This window comes from Gavialis gangeticus, unplaced genomic scaffold (assembly GCF_001723915.1).
Source record: "Gavialis gangeticus isolate Ggan-Ray unplaced genomic scaffold, GavGan_comp1, whole genome shotgun sequence".
NCBI lineage: Eukaryota > Metazoa > Chordata > Crocodylia > Gavialidae > Gavialis > Gavialis gangeticus.
The window spans coordinates 12,217,741-12,240,308 of NW_017729018.1; the positions used below are offsets into that span (position 1 = coordinate 12,217,741).

The 22,568-nt window shown below is 46.7% G+C and overlaps 1 protein-coding gene across 6 annotated transcripts in view; it reads right to left on the reverse strand.

Annotated features, from left to right (window-relative positions):
* Positions 1–22,568, reverse strand: part of SBNO2 (strawberry notch homolog 2) — a 117,331-nt gene that overhangs the window by 43,933 nt on the left and 50,830 nt on the right. For 5 of the 6 annotated variants that reach the window (XM_019513541.1, XM_019513540.1, XM_019513542.1 and 2 more), the window contains one exon: positions 21,449–21,572. In XM_019513541.1, coding sequence (XP_019369086.1) covers positions 21,449–21,572 — 124 coding nt within the window. Of the gene's footprint in view, positions 1–2,841; positions 3,567–21,448; positions 21,573–22,568 lie in introns of those variants that run through there. The other variant, XM_019513544.1, reaches the window with a different exon arrangement.

Consider the following 22,568-nt stretch of genomic DNA (forward strand, 5'->3'; position numbering starts at 1 on the left):
GAAAAAAAAAGAAAGAGATGAGAGCAGAGAAGGAAAGAAGTGGCTGGCGTAGGAAACCAGGGAAGGCAGGGAAGTCAAAGGGCTAATGGCACACGCAGGACTGGAAAGGAGAGCTGATTCCTGGCCTCTGACACAAGAGCTTGCTTCGGGAAGGAACTGCCATGGGCTCTGCAGCCTTCTGCTCTGTGCGCAAAGGTGCTGCATGGTAAACCTTTTTGCTTTTGAAATTATCCAGCTCTTTATAGCACATTATTTGGCCACTTGAGTTTTGGTGAGCTGTTGAGAGTGGGGAGGGATGGAGGTGCTGATTTGGCCTTAGCTTTCCCCGCAGGCAGGATGCACTCAGTCAGATGGATGGGGAGCAGGTTGAGGCTTCTGCCCCTCGCCCTGGCTCCACGCTGTCATCACCCTGTGATCCCAGCCCCGGCTGCTCATCCCGCTGCCATCTGCCCAGCCAAGCACACCCTGCCCACAGGAGTCCTGGGCCAGTCTCCGTGAAGACCCTGCCCACCCACTCTGTCCATCGCCCCCGTGGTGGGTATGGGGCAGATGGGCTGGGGTGCCCAGGCAGCAGGGCCAAGTCCAGCAGCAGCAGAAACACTGGCAGCAGCAGCCAGAAGCATGAGGGCAGGGTGAACTGCCACCACAGGGCCTGCCAGGAAGACAAGTCTAGCCACTGCGCCACCCCCACCTTGCAGACTACAGCTCCTGGCACGTCCGAGGGCTGTGCACAGGGATAGGGCACGCTGCACTGCACACTAGACAGCACTTCTTCACCCACAGGCTGCAGGACTGACTACACACACCATGGCCCAGGTTGTCCCCAGTGCCTGGGCCAGATGGGAGCGAGGGACCAGACAGAATCATTTGGCAGGCAGGATCCAGCCCATGGGCCATATTTTGCCCACCCTCATTATAGCATCACTAGGGACAAGGTGCTACAAGAGAGAACAGTTACTTAAGCCCCCAGGACTCGAGGATGTCTGCAATGTCCTGTAAAGACATGGTTAATGGTCAGTGCCACCTCTCCTGAACGGAGACAGAAGCATTTCCAGTGATGGTGGTCACTCTCTGTACTTCAGAGGGAGAGGCCAAAGCTCTGAGGACTTCTAACAGGGGAGTTTCTCTGAAACAAGTCAGGCTGTCAATCCCAAATGCTACGGCTACTCCAGAATAACCCCTCGTGGGCACGTCTCTGGCATGAGACTGCTTTTTTCCAGTTTTGCTGAGCCCACTTCCAGAATCTGGTTTGCACCACTGATGTGAGGTGCACAGTAGAAGCCTGGAAGAGGAAGCAAGTGGGGCTGCTGCTTCCTGACCTACACCGCAGCTTTAAGCTCATCAGCTCATGTGGGGCAAGGACAGGGAACATCTGGCCAAGTCTAAATTCTCAATAACCACCCCCTCCCAGGGCAGGGATTTCTCCGATTACCTTGGCTGGAAGAAACAAACACACACACAAGGCTTTTATTCCTCTCGAGTGAAAATAAGAGCTGAAAACTAACAAATCTCCATGTCACAGCAGGACATGGACATTTATAGGAGTGCATTATAGAACAGGCAGCCTAAGGGCAGTTCCTTTATAGCGGGATGACCACTTAATAGAGAGTTTTATACGGGGTGAACAGCAAGTCAATGGGGAGCAATTATATGGCTGCTGGCTCTGGGATCTCTCCAACCTGCTCTATATTCACATCAAAGCTCAGAGGATGGTTGGTTCAGCCCACTCTTCTACTAATGCTCGAAAGGAGCTTTGAGATCAAAATATGCTGTAAAAAGTGATTTATCAGTACCAGACAGTCAACTAAGTTTTGATGATTTTCCCATTCTTGGTTCAGCTGTGCAAAACAGGAATAGCGCACCATATTCAGGCTGGTTTCTAACACTGTCCCAAAATGGCAATACTAGCAAAAGCAAGAATTGATTTGCTCTCAATGAAGAGGAGATCAGACAGAACAAGGGGAAAAGGAACACAGCTATTCCTCTTTCTCCCACCCCTTAGAGAGCTGTGCTGCTTTGGTCAATGCAAAAAGTTTGTTAAAATAAATGGAAGAACAGGTGAAGTCTAAATAAAGGAGAGTGCACAAAAATAGTTTTGGCTATGAACTCATTAACATACATATAGTTTATTTCCTGGCAATTCCAACCCATGGGGAGAGGAAATAGTCTTCTTTTGTTACAGTGATCATCAATTCCTATTTAGCACAGCATGTTGACTTGTCTTAAAAAACTAAAATACACGCACTACACACTCGTGGGCAGAAGAACACAAGGGCTTTAAAAAAAATAACAGCAAAGATTCTGTTTCTCAAACAGCCACATACTAAGCAAAGTGTATTTTAGATAAGATGGAATTCGGAGTTAAAAAATTAACAGCAGTATGTGAAGTTACAACTCAGCAAAAGGAAGTTTTCTAGCCCTTAACAATCAAAGCTCTTTAACACACAGGGCTATAAATTCCTAACCCGGAGTGAGTGCTACGATCAGCGAGTGAGATTCTCTGCCCTTTTGTTCAAATTCTCTCAACTTGGAATATAATTCAGTATTTATGGTTATAAAAATGCAGGCTGACCTTTCACGCTGCTTCCCTTCCCCAAAATTTCTCAGTTAATAATTGACTTGCTGACTGACAAGAACAATCTGTGCGAATCTGACGCTTTCAACACCCAGTGCCCCTACAAAAAATCTGAAGTCTTTTCTTCTTCTCCTACATCAAAAGTTGTGGCTTTAAAATCCTACTAAAACCAACAGGTACATGTGTCCACACCACTAGCTAAAAGCTGCCTATTGTGGCAAACAGAAAACAAGCTATCAGAAGAAAAGAGAAAAAAAAAATGTTACCTTGTAGAGAGCGGGGAACTTAAGCCAAAATTGCATTTGGGACATTTTAAAACTGCATTCAAGCCGTTGCAGGAAGAGTAGGACTCAGGCCAGGTAGGCAGGCAATCTTTTCCAGTACACAATGGAGAAAAATCCTTATTCATGACAGCAGCAGCAATGGCTAGAGAAAGATCTCATTGAGGTATTGGGAAAAAAAATTCACATGCCAAAGCAAGGAACAAAAATGGAGAAGAAAAAAGCCAGTCCATACAACGCTTCTGTGCTAAGCCTGTAGAAATTTGCATATAGTGTTTAGTCATGAAGGAGAGTGCTCTTACTTCCTCTAAGTACGGGAGCTGATTTTCAGGAAATGATGCCTGCTTGGTAAGTCAGTGAAATTACTGGCAATGCAATGAGAATTACTGTATGTGGTGTAATCCAACCACAGATACACTGTAAACAAAGCTGAGCTCCTCGATGGCTCCATTTTTCTTGGGATAGGGAAAAAAGTCTGTGTGGGGACCGAGCTATGCAATAAGCCAGGGCAGAGATTGTTTTTCCCTTCTCCCCCAAGTCTCAGGAAAAATGCTAGCATGGGCAAAACAAATGCTTCTGTTTTTCTTTCCTCTTTGGTCTGTTTTCTCCTTGGCTTGGGTGATTTTAGGGGGGTCAGTGAATCAAGAAGCTGGACTGAAATAAAACTAGGATTTTCAGACCCATTTTAAACAGTTCTTTAAAAAAAAAAAAAAAAAAAGCAGCTCAACTGTGAGACACCTCCCCACCCCAGCCCTGCCGTTGCCTCTACAGTTTCTGTGCCCAAATCCATTCTGGAAAAAGAGGGTTTCCCTACTTCATTGTGGGCTTCGAAGGGAGACTCTTGTATGTGCCTGTACACCAAGACTTCCTTCCCTTTCCAGACATGGCATTTGGAGCGCTGTCATTGCTAGGAATAGTGGGATGAGCAGGACTGCTGGGTGGGAGCAGGGGGAAGTGAGAGGCAAAAAGGACTAGAGATGCTACCCCATTATTGAAGGCACCTGCTCCATATGAGCTCACGAGGTCCCTTCCAGCCCTAAACACCTGTGAATCTGTGAAAGAGGCAGCAGAACCTCCGTATCCCAGTGTTCGGGAGGAACCTGCAGCGTGAACATTATCTGCTCCACTTTGGAGCTCAATGAAGCAATTCTGCAGCTCTCCCCAGGGAGGTTAATCATCCTGCTGTGCTCCTATCATGTCCCAGAGCGTGCTGTGATATCCCAGCTCATTGCAGTACTCCCAAAAGTCAAGAAGAGTCATTTCCTGCCCCTGCACATGCGCCAGCTGGGAGATCGGCTCCCAATTACCTCAGCCCCACCCCCAGCCACCTTGTTGTGTTGGTTCCTGATGTGGAAACTGAATCTCAGGTGGGGCAAAAGCTGGGTGTACAGATCCAGCAGTGACAACACACCCTGCCTATGCAGCCTTCCCCGTGTCCTCTGAAGCAGTCGTGCCAGCAAAGGAGGGCAGGAAGGTTTTTCCCCTGGTTACCTGGCTCTCCACACTGTTAAGCATGCATCTCAGGTGGAAGGGCTAACACCTGCCAGACATGTCCTTCCTCTCCACTAAAGATCAGAAGCAAAGGAGCCTGGAGGCTACAAAAGCCCAATGCAGCAAAGAGCTTCTTTGTCTGGAATGATGGGCTCCTAGGCCAAGAGGTCCAAGTGGGTCAAGTCTCAGGGGGATCCATATGGTGGGGGGAGGAAATGCAACCAGAGAAAAAAAACAAAACAAAACACAGGCGAGGTTCCTCTTTGAGAGAGTACCATAAGCTTTAACCAGGGTTTTCTCTGCTCCAGAACATCCTGCTGTTGGAGGGTCACAAGCTCATGAAAGCAGAACTCCAGGTCCTTCCCCACCGAGATGGTCCAGATCCAAGCCTGGAGAGCAGTGTCTGGATCTTCCATTTGAGAAGGCCTCAAACATCAGAAGGGAAGCTGTCTGGCGCTCAGGTGTGCAACTGTGATCTGTGCATTGGAACTGCATCCAGGACAGCAATTCAGTCCCCGTTGTGAACAAGGCCTGTCCTGGGACTAGGCAGGAAAGGTACACGCTTTCCTACTGATGCTCTGTGGTACAAAGATCTGTGGCTGGAGTCTCAAACTGGAGGGCTGGAAAGATAAAAGACTACAAGAGAGATGTTCCAGCAAGAAAGGAAGCTGCCAACCCTTCTGAAGGCTGCTCGGCACAGGAAAGGATGTTGTACCTGGAGATTTCATGATTGCACAAACCCGAGGAGCTGGGCTCTGGGGAGGGACACCGGGCACGTATTAGCAGGGGGAAACAATGTGTTCTGGGGAGCTGAGTTGAGTTTCTGCGGCCACTGGTTCTGGGTGCAGAAAGACAGACATTTTGCCTCAGCTGTTTTCGTCTTCCAATGAATTAAGTGGCAAGGCCCCTGAGCTTGGGAGAGGAAAGCTTTAATGGACTACATGCTGGAATGGAAAGAGATCAAATATGGAAAACATCTTAATTACCGACTCGCTGCTGGTGACTGAATTCCTACACATTCTTTGTGAATCCAGGACCTCTCGCTTTGCACGCTTAAGGCCGCGTGACTTAAACAACTCTTGAAAAATGAGGTGGCCTTTTCTTTTTCCCTCCTGTGGGGAATGGGAGCCATAGAAGTTCAGCACAAGACAATGAGGGACTTGGAAAACATTCCAGATGGCTAATTTTGTCTTGTGAGGAAATCATGGGTGGCAAGACAACCCACTGCAGAATAACAGCCTGTTTCCCTGCAGGAGAAAAGATGCAATAGTCCATTCTCTAGCCCACCGCTGCTTCATGAAGGCACCTGCCAGTGAACTATTCAGAAGCAACGCAAGATCACGTTGTTTTCAATACTTGTTTCACCCACCATGTTCCAACAAAAAATAGGATGTCAAACCAAGCATCTGCCTGCATGCTCAGTTTGATAGCCTTTACGCTATTCCCATCAGCCTTTTAACTGAGAGACTATAGAACGCCACGATAGAATTTGCTGCCATTTGCTGTTTGGACATTTAGCCAATGTCATCAAATAACATTAGATTATAGCAACTGAATATGGGGAGGCTTGGTAACTAGCCAACCTCCTGAAACGACAAGATCTAGGCCAAGCTTTCAAAGGGATCTGGGGGCCTAAGGATGCAGGGAAAGTGCTTAGCAGAATTATTAAAAGCTCCTAAGAAAGTTAGTTGCCTAACTCACTAGGGACTGCATCTGCAGAGATGCTTTTAAACATACAAGTAGGCACCCTTCTGTATCTTTAGACTTGCACGTCTTTGGAAATTTGGCTCCAAGTCCCCATCAGAGAAGCAGCATCACACATTCAATAGATACTTGGCTGGTGAGAGAGGGACAACAGGTCCTTATTGCCTTGGGAAAAAAGATCAAATGCTGGCTAAGGGGAAGCAAAGCAGGCTGAAAATTAGAGCAGCTGGTAGCTTTTCTTCACAAGGCTGTTTTTTCCAGAGGTCTGAATGGTAGGGTAGTCCGTATTGTACATACCAGCCTCAGCTTTTCCTGTTTCCATAACATCATTGACTTTACTGGGGCAAGGATTTACTTTAGTTTTTGGCAGCCTTGTGGGTCAGTCACTGCTGCTGAGCACAGAAAAAAAAATGTGCGGACAATGCTCTGGTCTGGTTTTTAAAAGCAAATGGAAGGGAAGATGACAAAAGTGCCTAGCAGCGATCTGTTCGGCAGCCCTGTTTTCAGGTAGAGACCTACCCCCTGCACACGTGGCAAACATTTTAGAATATTAAAAATATTTTTAATAACCCTGAAGAATTAGGAGATATCTGATCATTTAAAAATTAAGGTTAATCTTGGAGTCTAGCCTTTTGAGGGCAAGGGTAATCAGTAATCCTCTACTGAGGCAGGGCCACTTTAAGAACAGGTTTGGGGAGAAAGAGAGCTCCATTCTTAGCTGGGAACGGGTCCTAGTGACCCATATGTGAATGGCTGAGGGGAAGTAAAAAGAAAGGAGAGCTTCCAGCTTGGGGGTGGAAGCAGGGGAATACCTGAATGGGTCTGGAAGGAGGCTCACAGCCTAGTGACCACGGGTCGAAGGGTCTAAAGCCCAGGAAGAACTGTAAAAAGCCACCAACAACTGCTCACTGATGTACTAAGCCAGCAAGACGGGACCACTGCTTTGGTGTCAATGTACAAGAATTGAGGGCATGGGAGAGATGCATACGTGGCTTTTCCAGGCAGCACCGAATACCTGGTCATGCCACGTGCAACAGGAAGGAAGTGTAATTAGAGGCAGGGAGACTTCACTCAAAACACACTGACTCAGGCTCATTCTGCTTTGAATTAAAGCAGCTATTTAAACGCCTTTCCCAATGGCCCACTATTAAATTATATTACCAGCACTTTTTAAGAGCACTGTGTGCTTCAGATCAAGCCTACCCTGCTTTTGTGGGCTGTAGCAAAGGGGGCGGGAGTGGGACAGAGAGAAAAAGATGATGGGGCTACCGAGAAGATCAAAACAGGTTTGAACAGAAAATGTCCTGATTTCCTGATGCCCTCCATTTGTAGATTCCCTCTTTTGTGAAATGTTGGGCTTGAACCACAGTTTAAATTAAATAATGCAGGTGAAAATAAAACAGCAGGAACAGTCTGTGGTGGTGGAGACTCAGACAAGCTCAGCTTTATAACCAGCTAAATTCTGACCCATGAGTCACGTTCCCCAAGCAATGGTAAGGCCCTTTTTCTGGGCTCATGTCCAGCACAATGGGCACTGTCCCATATGTCACCTCTACCCCCTGCCGAGGCACTAAGGGACTAATGCTTCGCTTTTCCCAGAATGTGCCAATAGGAACGTGGCTAGAGAGCAATGCGAACAGCTGTGGACGTCCAAACAGCTAACATTTTTCTGTGTTGTGGGAAAAAAGGCTGCTGCGCGGACGCAACTCAATCATATTCACTGCAACCAGGTAAGAGACCTCATGTTGCAACCTGGTAACAACATCAAGGTGGTTATCGCAAAGCCAGGGCCTAAGTAATCTCGAATTCTCTCCAATGGAAGTGCTTTTACATTGCAATTAAGCCACATGGAAACTGGGTTTGAATGCAACTGTCCATTCGCTCGCAGGGAAAGCCTCTTGTTAGCAAAATGCTTCAAAGGCAGCAGAGCCAGTTAATTGTCTTCAAATTGATTTTAATATCTGTATCCCCTGCAGACCTATAACTCCAGGACAGCGCTAGGAAATTCCAGGTGATTTCTTATTCCAGGAAGCTCTTTATTTCAGTCCGAGGCAAGTCTTTCATATAATTTAATAACTTGTACATTGATTTCTTTTAAATCACTACTGCCCTGGCATGCACAAAGATACAATTTTTAATTAATATTTTTTGGAAAAGTGGTTAAATTCCACCCCCCTTTTTTTCTAAACATAAAATGGATTTCAACAGGAAACTGCAAGGGAGGGGAAGGGCAGGAGGGGATGGTTATGATTAATGCATGTGTTTGACAGTCTCCCCCCACACCCCCTCCAAGCGGTATGAAAAAAAATCAGATTAGACAAAAGGCTGTCTTTGCATCTTTATGGCATTATTGTAAATGACTCTGCAAACTAGCTCATTCCTTCTCCCGATTCCCTCACCTGCCACCCAGACAAGGAACTCCAAATCTGACCACCTTTCTCCACCGCCAAGCATTTTAGCAAGGTGACCGATCAAGCAGGGAGACCAAGTTATGGATCAAGCTATTTCACTATTGAAGGACAGAGGAATGAGCAGGCAAGGGCTTGCTTTGGAGAGCTGCTGGGTATCTGCCACTCCAAAGAGAGTCACCAGAAGCTCCTTGCACCCCTGAAAGCCAGGCCCTTCGCTTTACACGGCAGAATTGACAATAAAAATCAGAAGAGGAACCATCCATGCCCAGGAGGAAGAAAGGCCTGGGGTGAGCATGGCATAGTGGGAGGAAATACAGAAAGGGAAAATTTTGGCCGATTATCAAGCAAAAGTGTTCTTACGGGCAAGATCTACAACACGAAAGCAACAAAGGACACAGGCCCACTCCTGTTTCTCATGTCACTGAAAACAGGACAGAGCCGTGAAAAACCGACTGTAAGGGAAAATCCTGGCGTAGGCCGCAGGCATGGCCTTTTAAAACTCTATGACCAGTCTTTTCCAGCCTGACCTGCTCTGGTTCTGTGGTAAGATTATGAGACAGTCGGTCGCTATTCACACAGCCCACATTATCCAAAGAAAGAACACATTAGCAGTCGAGCAGCCCTTTTTGTGATCAAGATGCCTAACAGATATTAATATGCAGCACAGTGTTGACAGACATCAATATAAGCATGAATATTTTCCTGAGGAGTAAATTCACAGCCCCCCTGCACTTCTGTCTCACAAAACGTAACACTTTTATACCTATTTACTGATATTTTAAGTCTTCTGAATCACCTTGTGCTCCTCACAGCAATGGTGTTGCTATGAACCAGATGCCAGCCCTCCACAGCCAGCAGCAATCTCTCCTCTAGCTGACATTTTCCTACAGACTTACCTGTAATGCACCACGTATAAAGAGCTGCAGAACTGAGTTCAAACTTTCTGACTTATTAGAAACCCAGATCCCTGAAGCATCTTGAAGCTAAACTGAATGTGGGGTGCACAGTTTACCGTCCCTACCACCTGTTCCTCACCACTCTCCCCATATCCATTTCTGGAGGACAACCATGAAAGAACAGTCACACCCAGGTATGGGACAGGGAAGGAAGGAGGTGTGGGGGGGCCTGGAACAAAAAGCACTACACTAAAAACATTTACACACACACCCTTACTTCCCCCATTCACAAAGTCACATGCAATAACTTCACAGGAGTCCACCTCTGTGCAGATCCCTTTGTTTAATGCTACAGGTCCTTGGGATTACAAAAGGCAAGTGAAAGCAAGTGAAATGAAGGCAAAGACACCCCTTGGAGATGAGGCTTTGCCAGGCGCAAAACTCAAAGAGTAAAAGGAAAGCCCCACGGTTAAAGTCCCCAAGTGTGCAAGAAATCAGGAATGATTTCACAGATGGGAGGCCACTACAGTGCAAACCTGCTTCAAAGGGATCAGCCACTCCTGCCCCATGATATGGTTAAAAAAAACAAAACAAAAAAATCGTCAGCCTTAGATGCACCAGCTCTTTAGGAAGCTGTTTCACAGCAGACACAAGCTGTGCAGTGCTGCCAGCTGGAGGGAGCCAAGGTTACTGCTGGGACCAGGATGGAGTTTGCCCTTTAATCACCACAGACAAGTAGCAAAAACGAGCCGATTCTGCTCTTCCGGCTTCTTGCCGTGAGGCTCAAACAGCTTTCGGTGAACAACAACAGGTTTAACCCACAAACAGCTAGAACAGCTTCATCCTCAGTGTTACCTCCTGAGAGACCATCACCCACCCCGGATTTCCTGTGAGCCTGCTCCAGCAAAAGGTGCAAGGACAGCCGCTCGGATGATAGCCCTGACACTCAGGACGTCAGAGCTAGAGACCTTTAATCTTTACATTTCTCTGATCAAGAACAACTGAGGCCCCAGCTGCGGACACTTCACCACAGCACAAGCACACAGGAGATGGATGGTGTGTGTGGTCAGCCCCCTCCCTCCAAGAAACCGTGGGTGGCTGCGCGCTTTGCGGAGGGATGAGCTGCCTGGGGAATCCAAAACCCACAACTAAGTGGGGGGAAGAAGGGGCCACACCTCAACCCCCACTTACAAACACAGAGACCTTAACCCGTGCTGTTATCAAGAGCTACAATCACCATGCACCAGGCAAATGGGTCACTTCCTCACCCCCCAGCACCTGGTGCTGGAAATACAGAAGATTGCGACAATACCTTGTGCACAAAGCTTTGCTGGACTGTGTTTTTGTGCACAGATTTATAGCATTGCATAAATGCCAGTCTCCTAAAATAAGCCACTGTTAATAGTAATGGCTAGCTATTACAGCAATGGTGCCGTTGTAATAAAATCATTATGCAAGACTTCGAATACTGGGGGCCAGGTCAGACTGACCAATGGAACAAGTCCCACCTGTCTAATTTGGTGTCTCTACTAAAGTCTCAAGGAACTGTGTTGAACTGCAGAGGGAGGGAACACCAGGCAACCCAACCCGATGACCTTGTATCGAGCTCTGTGCAAGTAAAACCACCAGTCCACCCAGAGCCACACTGGTATGAAAGGATGCTTGTGCAGTCACGAGGATCCTTTCACATGACATTCATTAGAGATCCAGGGCTGCATTCTGGTTCTTGAGTCCATGGATCCTTTCCAGAAAGCCCAGGAGAGTCAGCTGTATACATAGGGTGCAATAAAAGTCTTCTCACAGGCAAAGTGGCATATGGAAGAAAGCCCTCAGAGAAGTGCTGGTTTAAGAGGTCACACAAGCCACACGCACTGCCAGGTGGCGGAAGAATCTGAGTTAGTCTTGGTGTCCATTGGAGCACACCCTGGACAAATGTAATGCTGCTGGTCTTCTACATGAAGCAGACCATTGAGAGTTTGCTTGATCTAATTTGCTCTCTGACTTGCTTTAATTTCAAGGCACAATAAACAAATCCAAGTCCTGCAAATTCTAACACAGAGATGATTATAACCTAGGGTTCCCCCTGCCTGCCCTTACCTATATCATGTTCAGCTTTTCGGCACTGTGGAATGCATTCCCTTAGCAACCCTTTGCAAACTGAGAGAAGGTTTTATTAACCAACCAGAAACCTCTCATCAGCTTGCTTCTTAAAAAAGAAAATGAAGTTTCCACCATATGCAAAAATTAAGATTTAAATTATTCCACTGCAGTAAGGAGGAAAATACTGGCAAGTCAACCAGAGGCCAGCCAGATGCCCCATCCTGTGCAAGGCAACCTGGGGCTCACTATCTATCAGCATGTCATTGATCTCAAGGGTAAATGCAAGTTCACGGCATCAGGGAACAGCAGCTTCAAAAGCAACATCTGTGGTTCGCAAGGACTGGAGGTTGCAAGTGATGCTGCTGAAAGGCTTGCAAGAGTGTGTGAATATCCACACGTTTAGGGAGGGAAAAATGCAGGGTTTATTCCCTATTTCTGCTGCAATTGGGGGTGGCTTTAATTGTGATGAAAAGGTGCATGGCAATAAGGAGAGAGGAAACAGGACCTTGCGGCTCGCATGTTACAAAGACAGAATCATTGCGATCCTCCAGCCTGACCTCCTTTGTCCCACAAGCCATAGGACTGCCCTGTTGAAACTACAGCATTTATTTCAAAAGAAGATCCTATGTTAAACAAAAGTTTTCCATGATGGGGAATCTGCAACACCCTTGGATAAATGGTGTCCCGCTCCCCCGCTGAACCTTGTCTGGGAGAAGATGAACAGACTGTGCCCCTGGAGCCTCTCACTGCAGGGCCTGTTTTCCAATCCTTTGATCAGTCTTGTGCCTTGTCTCTGAACCCTCTTGAGTTTTGCAGCCTCCTTCCTGAATTGTAAACACCAGGACTGGACACGGTATCCCCATCTTGTAGTTTAACTCCCAGGTCAAACAAACCTAAGAGCCCCCCTACCCTCCTGCTTGACAGTCTTCCATTTCTATACTCAAGGATCGCATTGAGGGTACTACACCTTTTGGTCTGTGAGTAACACAGAGCTCTCATTTAGCTGATGCTCATCAAGACCTCCAAATAGAAATGCAAAACTCTAGAACTCTTGGTTCAGAGATGATACCTTTTATTAGATCAACTAAAAAATAGCAACAAAAAAAATTATCTGAACCAAGAGTTCTAGAGTTTTGCATTTCTTTTCGTCTCAGGCCAATCCAGCTACCAAATACATCCCTCAAAACCTCCAAGCCTTTTTCAGGGTCCTGGTTTCACAGGATGAAGGACTCCATCCTGGAAGCAGAATCCACGCAGGTTTTTCTTAGATGTATGACATTATACACAGCTGTACTGCAGAAACGTATGTCAGTTGAGTTCAGCTCACTGAGCTACCCAAAGCACTGTCTGTGACTGGTCCTCTTCATTATTTACCACGCTTCAAATCTTTGGATCCTTTGCAAACGTTATCAGTAATTACTTTACATTTCCTTCCAAGTTATCAATAAAAACATCAATTGGGACAGGGTCAAGAACTGATCCCCAGAGGATCCTACTGAAAATGCACCCAACTTGATGATTTCTCCATTTACAACTACTGAGACCAGGCAAGTACCAGGAGCTCCTGCATTCCACTCTCATCACCGCTGCTGGTTCTCAGCAATGGGCCTGTTTCCCAATCTGTGTAAGGGCAATCAGAAAACTGACTACAGCTAAAGTCATCCCTGCTTGTAGAGCACTTGGTCTTTTGGCTGGAGTAGTCTATCGCATTAGCTGGAGCAGAGAAGGGGCAGTCTATCATGTTAGCTTCCCCCAGGTCTAAAATGGGGCTGCAAGATGGGTATATCCAAAACAGAGACTTATTTCTCTTACGTTCCCTGCTGGTGAACCCTGCACAGCTCTCCATTCCCCCCAGCCTCAAAGACTGAACTTGCTATTTAGTTTTTATTCCCTTCCCATCCTATAGCAGAGACCTGCCTCACAGCAGGAGCCCTCAGACAGACAGAAATAGATAGGTGACTGTGGAGCCCTACACTCCTATTGCCACCACTAGAGACGTGCTATGCTATTCCTGCCTTGTCCCATCCTTATCCCATGGAGCTGAACCACAGGCCCCAAAATGCCCCCTAACTCCAATTTCCCAAGCTTCAGCAACCCTTAACTGGCCTCAGCTACTTTCTGAGCCTTATTTAAATCTACGTGTTTACGTAAAGGGTGCCAGCAGACCAGCAAAGATGAATCAGCCAGCCAGAAGGCAGTGACAAAACTGTTGAGGAAGCAAACTGAAGTCTCAAGTTCACACAGGACCAGTTCTGAGCATGCAGGGACAATCTCCTCTATCCATCCACACAAGCCACTTAGGATACACAGGAAAACTTACTTTTGGCCTTGCTGAATTGACTGTATTAGCGATGCAATCTGAACAATTCCCAGAACTGCCCAAAACATAGCCATGTCCGTTCCTGCCCCTTCCTCTGACAAAGGCGTGTTGGCAAGTCTAGCCAGAGGGCCAAGATGAGGGACCTATCCAAAGCAAGGGGCTGAAGGAACCACCCACTTCCCCCACAGATGGAGAAATTCAAGCGCCGTGAGCTTGAGGCTCTCAGCTGCTTTCTGTCACCAGTAAAACAAGCATTACAGGGCAAATACCTCAACAGGTTCATTAGGGGCTTGCTTTTTAGACCTTGTCAATCCATTTCCACCATCATGTGTGTTCCTGGAAAACCCTTTAGAGAGATAGCCAGCCCGGAGGTTTAATGCAGCCCGAGGCCAGGCTGGAATCCCACTGCAGCGCAGACCAGCGCCCTGCAGATTCCTGAGGATGGAGGCAGACAGATCACTATCGAATGAGATCAAGACAATGCCTGCATACACCCACTAAGCTTCACTCCAAATCAGTCAAAGGGAAGAGGCTTTTCCATCTCTCTTGCAAGTCTCCACAGGAGATGACATGGAAAAGCTGGTGTCCAAGAAGAATGCAAGGAGCCCAGCAGTGATGCAGGTGCATTTAGCTCTCCTATCTAAGTGACTGTGCACAGAAGAGTGAACCATACATGCAGGTTTGTGATGGCAACACAAGATCTCTTACACACACATGCACTGCCCTCCCTTCCACCCAAATCCACGTATATTTTAAAAGAACGAGTTGCTTACAGAAGGCTGGAGTGAGCTCCTCATGCTCTCCTTTCACCATCACAGATCTGCCTGGCATTGTTCTTATAGCAACATGTCTAGCTAGGTCTTCATACCACCCCGGTCACTGTCCAAGTGTGGTAAAGACAGGTACTTTCCTAATTAGTCACCTAGAAAGAGGCATCAGTCACCTGAACTCATCCAGACATGAGTGGAATTTCCCACCCTCTCTTCTCAGTGCACATTCTGGGAAGAGAGCTGAGGCTGTTAATGTTTAACAGCTTGGCATCTGGGACAGCGTGAGATCAGTAAAGTGGGGAAAAGGTTCTGAAGAAGTGCCTGACACTAGTGGTGACCAACCTTTATCTCTTGTGGGCTGGACTGCCAGTGCCCGGTCTGTCTGGAGGCTGGATCCAGCTGGTGGCCCCAATCCAGTGCCTGGGGTGGATGCAATGGGGCCATGCAGAGAGGGGTGGGGGGGACAGCCTGGCCCTGATCCAGCCGTGTCCTGCAATGGGACTGGTCTCAGCCCCCACCTGGTCCTGCAGGTGGTGAGAGGGGCCGTGGCCCAGAACCAACCCAGCTGTGTGGAGGCAAAGAGGCATGGCTCAACCTTGATCTGGCAGTGCAAGAAGGGGATGTGACCTGGGTCCAATCCACCATGCAGGGGCTTGGGAATTTGGCAGCAGGGAGGGATGGCAGTATTAGTACCACTGGTTCCCTGCCCACAAATTTCCCAAGCCATAGGGAGCCCTGTGGACCAGATGCCAAGGCTCTGTAGGCTGCATTTGGCCCACTGGCCAGAGGTTGAGCACCCCTGGCCTAGCCTGTTTCTCCCAAAGACCCCACACTCCAGGTCTGGCTCCATGGGAGTGGTCAGAGGGTGCCATGCTCATTTAGCCAAGCCTGTGTTTGTAATTGCATTTCACGTTCACACTTAGATGGGAGGATCTGGCCAAATGTAAACTGTCCCCAGCACCCTCCCATTTCCACAGTTGACCAGCAAACGGTGGGAGAAAAAAAGCAAAGTAGAGAGGCCCAAATCCTTTCCTTCAGCATCTTCAAAGCAGCAGCAGTTTACTCAGCACTTCCAGTCCCTGCTCTTAACCCCAGGATTGTTAAAACAGGGAGTAAATTAAACCCACAGACCCTTTGGGAACAGACGGGATCTGTCCACAAAAGTTTATGACACAATCTCCAATGATTATTGAGACTGTTAGATATTAACAAAGCCTCAGAGCAAAGAAAGTGTAGACAGATCAACGAAACCAGCAGTTGACAGGTTCCTGAAGAGTGACTGGTTCAGTAAAACACTCTTGAAATCCCTTCAGCTCGAACCCAAATCAGGGTAATACGCAGTACGGCTCTGGAGAACACTGAAGACTGACAAAGCATCGGTAGAGATATCCAGGAATACACACCTGTAACATCAATCAGCATCGAGGCGAGTGGCTGGGGAAGCCTGCATGTTGTCAGACCGAACTGTATCCAATTTGAGACCAATAAGACTACTATCCTGGGCACAAGTGATCTGCCAAACTTTTAACATCGGAGCAAAATTTGGTATTAAAAAGTCTCGCTCAAAGTCGTTTGAGCTGCTTTACTGCACAGAGCAACCTCACTGAGTCACACTATCTGCTGGAATCTCCCAAAAGTCCCAGACCATCATGCACACACAGCTAAAGCAACACATGAAATGAGGACTGATAAAAAGGCTCATTTATTAGCTTCTGTGGCTCCTTATGCAGAAGCATTCCTTCAATTCCTGCTGTTATACTGCATATTACTAGAGGAAAAAAGATCGGCTTGCTCTAGCTGTTATAGGCAGAGGCAGATAGGTGTATGCGTCCAGGGACATAACTAATAATTTATAAACATTCAAAATAACTGAGATCAGCTCTGTAACAAGGCAAATAACCCCAACCATCGACTAAGATGTGGCAAGAAAAGCTTTCAAAAAAAATCACCACTGCAAAATGAAAGGGATCAAACTGCCAGCACAGATTTGAGGGGAACTTCAATCAGCTGTTCATTCTTGACAAAAGCAGGATCAAGGAGAAAAGCAGAATAAAAATGAACAAGGGGAAAGCTCCAAGAGCCACAGCAAGGAACACAGTGCAGACTAACAGAAACCAATGCTTTTGATCTGGAAGCTAACGTGAAAGGTGCCCTCTTGCCAATAAAGGAAATGCAGAATATCAAAGTCCACTGCAAGAACAGCCCTGCAAACAGCTCACCTACCTCATCTGCAAGCTTCACACTTGAGCCTTAATCCCAAGCCAAGACCATCTCATCTGGTTTAGAAACACCCACGGAAAAGAAGCTGAACTCCACAAGGACAAAATCTGGACTTGTGCAGCGCAAGGAAGACAGCAGGACTGAGACTGGACATCACGAGTATCAGCTCCACACCGCATTCAAGCCCAGGGGACAATCTCCATTGGAGCTTTTCCTGACTTTGCCACATTGTGGCTACCTTGCCTGCTAGCCCAGAGTTGCCCACAAAAAACTTTGGTTTGGCTCTTACCCAAGGCCAGCACAACTTGCTGAGACTTAATAAAACTGGGCATCATCAGGATAGCTCAGGACCCCAGTCAACCCTCACAGAAGACCTGTCCACACACTAAGGAAGTGGGACAACCCATCTGACTCACCATATTGCATTTGAAACAGGAGCACAACTACTCCAAATTGGCCTCTGAGCTTTCACCTAGAAAGCAGCAAAGCCGTTTACATTCTAATCCATCTACTCCTGACAGCCAGAGATCTCCTGAACCAACAGATTTGCTAGCAAGTTAATGAATGAAGGTCTTTTGACCAATATATCCCTAGCACCCAGTCCTGCCAAAACTATCAGCAAGGTGACATCAGAGGAGGGAGAGAAGAATATGGCAAAAGTAGTGCCTGGGTAACTTTAAGAGAGGACTATCATTTGATTACTCACATCTGTGATTAGTTTTATTTAGAGAGTGAAAACTTTGGGACAGGGATGGTGAGCTTTGCCTGCAAAGTACAAAGCATGCTGAAAATGAGCAATAAAAAGGTATCAAAGGGGATGCAAGACAAAGCACAAACAGGGTGAGGTTTAAAATAGGGACCTCTCTTGCCAGCTGAATGGAAGGCATGAGGAGGATACAGTGAAAGTTTATAGAATGAGTGTTGGAGACCTCAATCCAGATTGCTCATGTCAAGCAAAGAAATACTTGGATAAAGAAACAGGTAGTGAAATAAAAAACAAATCAAGGATCAGTAGATCCTTGTCCCAAGGAGAGAATGAAGCTGAGCGGGACTGTTGGCCAAGCTGGGTCAAAGCCAGAGAGTCACAGAAAACTATTTCTAAAGAGCATCGAGGAAGGCATGAATCTCTAGAAGGTAAAGGATCTACTAAACACTCAACCGGTGTCAAAACAAGAAAGACTTTTCCCTTTCATTTGAAGGCCAGTGTCTATGATGGTGGAGAACTGGAAACAAGTGAGCAAGAAAACTAACCCAAGAAGCAGCAGGCACATGCTCACTGCTTTCCATTCTCCTGCAGGCTACGTTCTCCAATTGTGAGCTCTGCAGGGCAGAGATGGTGTCTTCAGATATGTCTGCAGAGAACCTATTCAAACAGGGTCCTGGTCCTGACTGTTACTGTACTGTACACAACAACATTAAAAGTAGGAACCCATTATGGATACACTGGACATCAAATAACGAACACACGGGCCAGTATTTTTATTTTTTATCTAGTGTTCCAATTGCTTGAGCTTCCTGCCCAATTTCTCAGCCCAAGGCAAGTTCCTTTGGCTGAAGACACTGCATACACAGCAATAAGAGAGACAACAAACCTATTGCCCATGAAACCCAGCAGATGATTCCCACCAGAGCCATATGCGTTTTACTGAAAAGGCCTCCAAGCTGCAGCTTCTTTCCGGTCCTGTCTCAAGTCTCCCACATTGTGCAAAGTCAAGCTCTACAGATTTTGAATCAACTTAGCTGCTGATTTTATCAGATGGAGTACTGGTCAACAGCAGGGTTTTGTTCCAGTAACCACCACTGGTGAGCTTCCACCTTAGTAACTGCACCACTGCATAGATCAAGCCTCTATTAACAGCGATTCCCCCTGGTGCAGTCCACCACTGTTTAAGGGCTAAACTATACTGGTACAAATTGGGTCCTACAGCAGCTCTGCCTTGGGCAGTCGCATGAGCACTGCCATGCCAGCAGTTGGCTCCCAATAAGTTGACTCCTCTGCAGGCTTCTAGTGTCTTCAGAGATGCACTGAAAAAAACCCAACAATGAAGTACAGAGCTAGGTGGAATCCAACACATTTGAAATTGTGTTTGCAGGATGGATATGGTCCCATTCTTTGAAGAGATGAAGGAAGTGCCAAGTTTACTCTCCTCTTTATTACTGCGCTGTTTTTTATTTGCTGCTTTGATATTGGTGAATAGATGGCTCCTCTTGTATGGTCAAACACTTCCTGCTCTATTTATTTACTGTCATAATCCCACATTTGTGAGACTGCTGTTCGCAGCAAAGCAAGCAGCTGAGATATCCCTGAATGAATCACACAAGACGAAGAGGCTGATTACAAAGCAGAAAGCTTCTGTTTATACATGTATCTTGGTCTTTGGGAGCTACTGGGGAAAAATGCTGCTTGGATGAAGTGCATAGCAGTTTAATGGGTCTGCTGAAATATTGTTTTTCAAACTGGCAGAGCACAGCTATGGCATGATACACATGCGCTCAGCCACATTCTGAGATCATTTTCCCCTGCGCGCTGATGCCAGGGAGGTTTTATGGGTGTATCAGAGGGCACGCAGTGGATTCACTGGCCTACTGAGACCAGATGAATGTGTCAGTCTTCACACGGATGAAGAAACAGAAAACATACCCATTTACTTAGTTCTGAACTGGGTCCCTCTGATTCTCTCTCAGCTAAAAATCGAAAGAACAAACAAGACAAGAGCCACATAAGAATAAGCCAATTCCCAATTTCCATGAAAGGCTGCGGGGGCTTTGCAAGCCAGCTGGTGTCTTTAGGACCAGAGGCCTTGTTGGTAGCACATGTAACAAAATGTAAAAATTAGACCCATGTTTTGGGAGTGACCAGGGTTTGGGGCACTGGTGTCATCGGGACACCTTGGAAGGGAACACGATTTTCAGAAACTACTCAGCACTCCCTGCTTGAGACCAGGTGTCTTCAATGCATCTCAAGGGAAACACCCCAAAAAAATTGCTTAAACAGTAGTTCTGAATGTCTGGGACAAACAGGAGCAACACCCATGTAGCAAAAGCTAATTTTTTTTAGGTACCATGGGTCATTTCTACACCAGAGCATACAGACAGCTCAAGTATCCTGCCTTTGGACATGCAATTCCCCAGCACATTACATAATCAACTGTATACTGCAGAACGCAGGTGAAATCCTACCTGACTCTCACACAGTTTGCATTTTGAAGCATGAGATTTGATTCCCTTCATCTTTTCCTGAACAGCTACAAACATTATTAATTCTCTTAAAAGTCTTCAGTGGGGGTGGTTTTTTCCAAATCTGGACACGCTCCCTAACTCAGTTTCCTGCAGTAGCAGCAGCCGAATGCTCGCTTGACTTTGCCGTGACTTCAAAAATCCCACCCTTTCCTTGATGTTCACTTCTAACGGTTGTGCAGTTGAGGGATTGCTGCTTCCACCAGCACTGCTGGGATTCTGCTATGGTGAATGGAGCAGGAGACTAAGGAGAGTCAGACCCAGTTGGCTGGGGATGCAAGCAGACTGGGAACAGCTGAAGCACTAACTGGGCCCAACTGGGATTTGTCTGCACCATTTTCCTTGAGCTGCAATTCTCTCGATACAGCATTTTGAGATCATACAGAAAGAGTGCAGTGGCATATGTTCATTCAGGTAAGGAAGCTGTACCAAATGTAGCACGCTGCAGGCTTCCCACTGAATAACGGGTGGTTTAATGCACACACCAAGCCAAGGGGCTGGGCATCTGGAATTAACCTCAATTGAGCTGTTGTCTTGAGGGGTCAGCAGAGCAATTCACTCTAGCTTTGCTTACATGTATCCCGGCAGGGTCCACTGGGACAAGCTAATGCAAAGAGTTCCCGCAGCCAGACACTGCTAATGCCTCTGTGAACCCCTGGGAGGGATTTAACCACTTTTTCCTTAGTTTAGTCAGCTCTGTCACATGCTAAGTCGTTTCCCAGTCTTTGCTGACCAACCTTCCTGGCAAACATGGCCAGAGCCAAGTCTGACATTTCAAACCCTTCCCATTGAGCTCAGTTCATACCAACGAGATCCCCAGGGAGACAAACAAGTCTACCAGTCCTCAGATACCAAACAAACTAGGACAGCAGCTGCACTGCAGATCTTCTCGCACTCTGCCCACAGAAGCATGCTCCAAAGGGAAGAGTGGCTGGACTTCATAATGTCCCTGAAAGGTGCAACACTATGGGATTTACATCCCTATAAAGCATCACTGTTTGTGAACTTGACCTTTCTACATTGCAAGATAACAGAACATGCAACACATGTAAGTGAAGAAAATTCTAGGACCCAAATAGAAGCAATTAAGGGACAGCTTAACTAATTGGGGCCTTCTTTCACTACACCTTCCTACACCCTTCCTGACAATTGTGCTTTTCCTCCACTTCCCCTTCCCACCTTTGGTGTGTATGATGAATTAATTTACCAACAGGTAGCATTTGTCACACTGACCTGAATTCCTCCAAGCTGCTTCCAAGCCAATGAAATGCTACTAAAGCACCACTCCTACAGTGTTCCACGTGTACCCAAATCCAAGATGCAAGCAAGAACCACAGTCTCTCCTCCACCCTTTTTAGCATAAAGAATAATGAAGGATGATCCCATAACACATAATAAGAAATTCATCTGAAGACAAGCAGTTCCAGAAAGCTAGATGCCTACCTGAGAAAAATCACCATTTTTTGGTAAGAAGTCAGCAGTGTCCACAGATGCATAGTTCATCTCCGGGAAAGGTTGTCTGCTGATGGAATTCATGTAATAATCAGAAGTGGTATTAAAATATTGCCTGCAAAGAGATAAGAAAAGCAGTTAGTTCCTGACAGTCCTGAGTTTCCCCAACTCATTTCACTGTCCACCTTGTGTGGTAGACCAGTTCTTCAGGGCTGATTCAGGCAATAGACTGATTTTAACATATGCAGCATGGACATTTACAGAACAAAAAGACAGAGCCAACCAGTGATATTCTCCTCCAATGGATCAAAAGCTAGTGCAGTATTCCACCAAGTTGCACCATAATCAAGAGACCAAGAACTCAGCTGTCAGATACTTGTATAAATTGTGGTTTTGATGATGAGATCAGGTGTCACAGGCTCAGAATTCAAATCTCAATGCCACACAGTGAGAGACATCAAAGTGATGCGTGGAAGGCACAATGGAGCCCCAGCCTTACATACTACTTTTGTAAGTCTCACAAAGGGCATCTCAAACCTGAACCCTCCTTCACTCAACAGAACCCACAGGTCCCCCACAGCAGCTCCACCACTGACCATTTTGCAAAGCAGGACAAAGCCAGACAAGTTCCCCCCTCGCACTTGGGACAAATGCAAAGACAGACAACAGCTCTCAGCTAGCATGGACACATTATGATCAGAGGTAGGAGTGCTATAGCTTGGAAATGTGGATGTTAGAAAGAGATATGGAGACCTACAACTGTGCACAGAATTATTAACCTGGGAAGTTGTATGGGGATGAATCACTTCTGACCTCATCATCATTATCTGATTGACATCCCACAATCTCTGGGTCACACCAGCTGGTATACAAAGCAAAGGTCTCCTGATACCAGGCTCTTGGAGAAGAAAATGCACCCAACTCTCCCAGAGTTCACTTCATAGTTTCATAACTTCTAGGGTCAGAAGGGACCTGAGCAGATCATCTAGTCCGACCCCCTGCCATGGCAGGAAGAGCACTGGGGTCAAATGACCCCAGTAAGGTGGTCATCCAACCTCCTCTTAAAACCCCCCAGGGTGGGAGCCTGCACCACCTCACTTGGAAGCTGGTT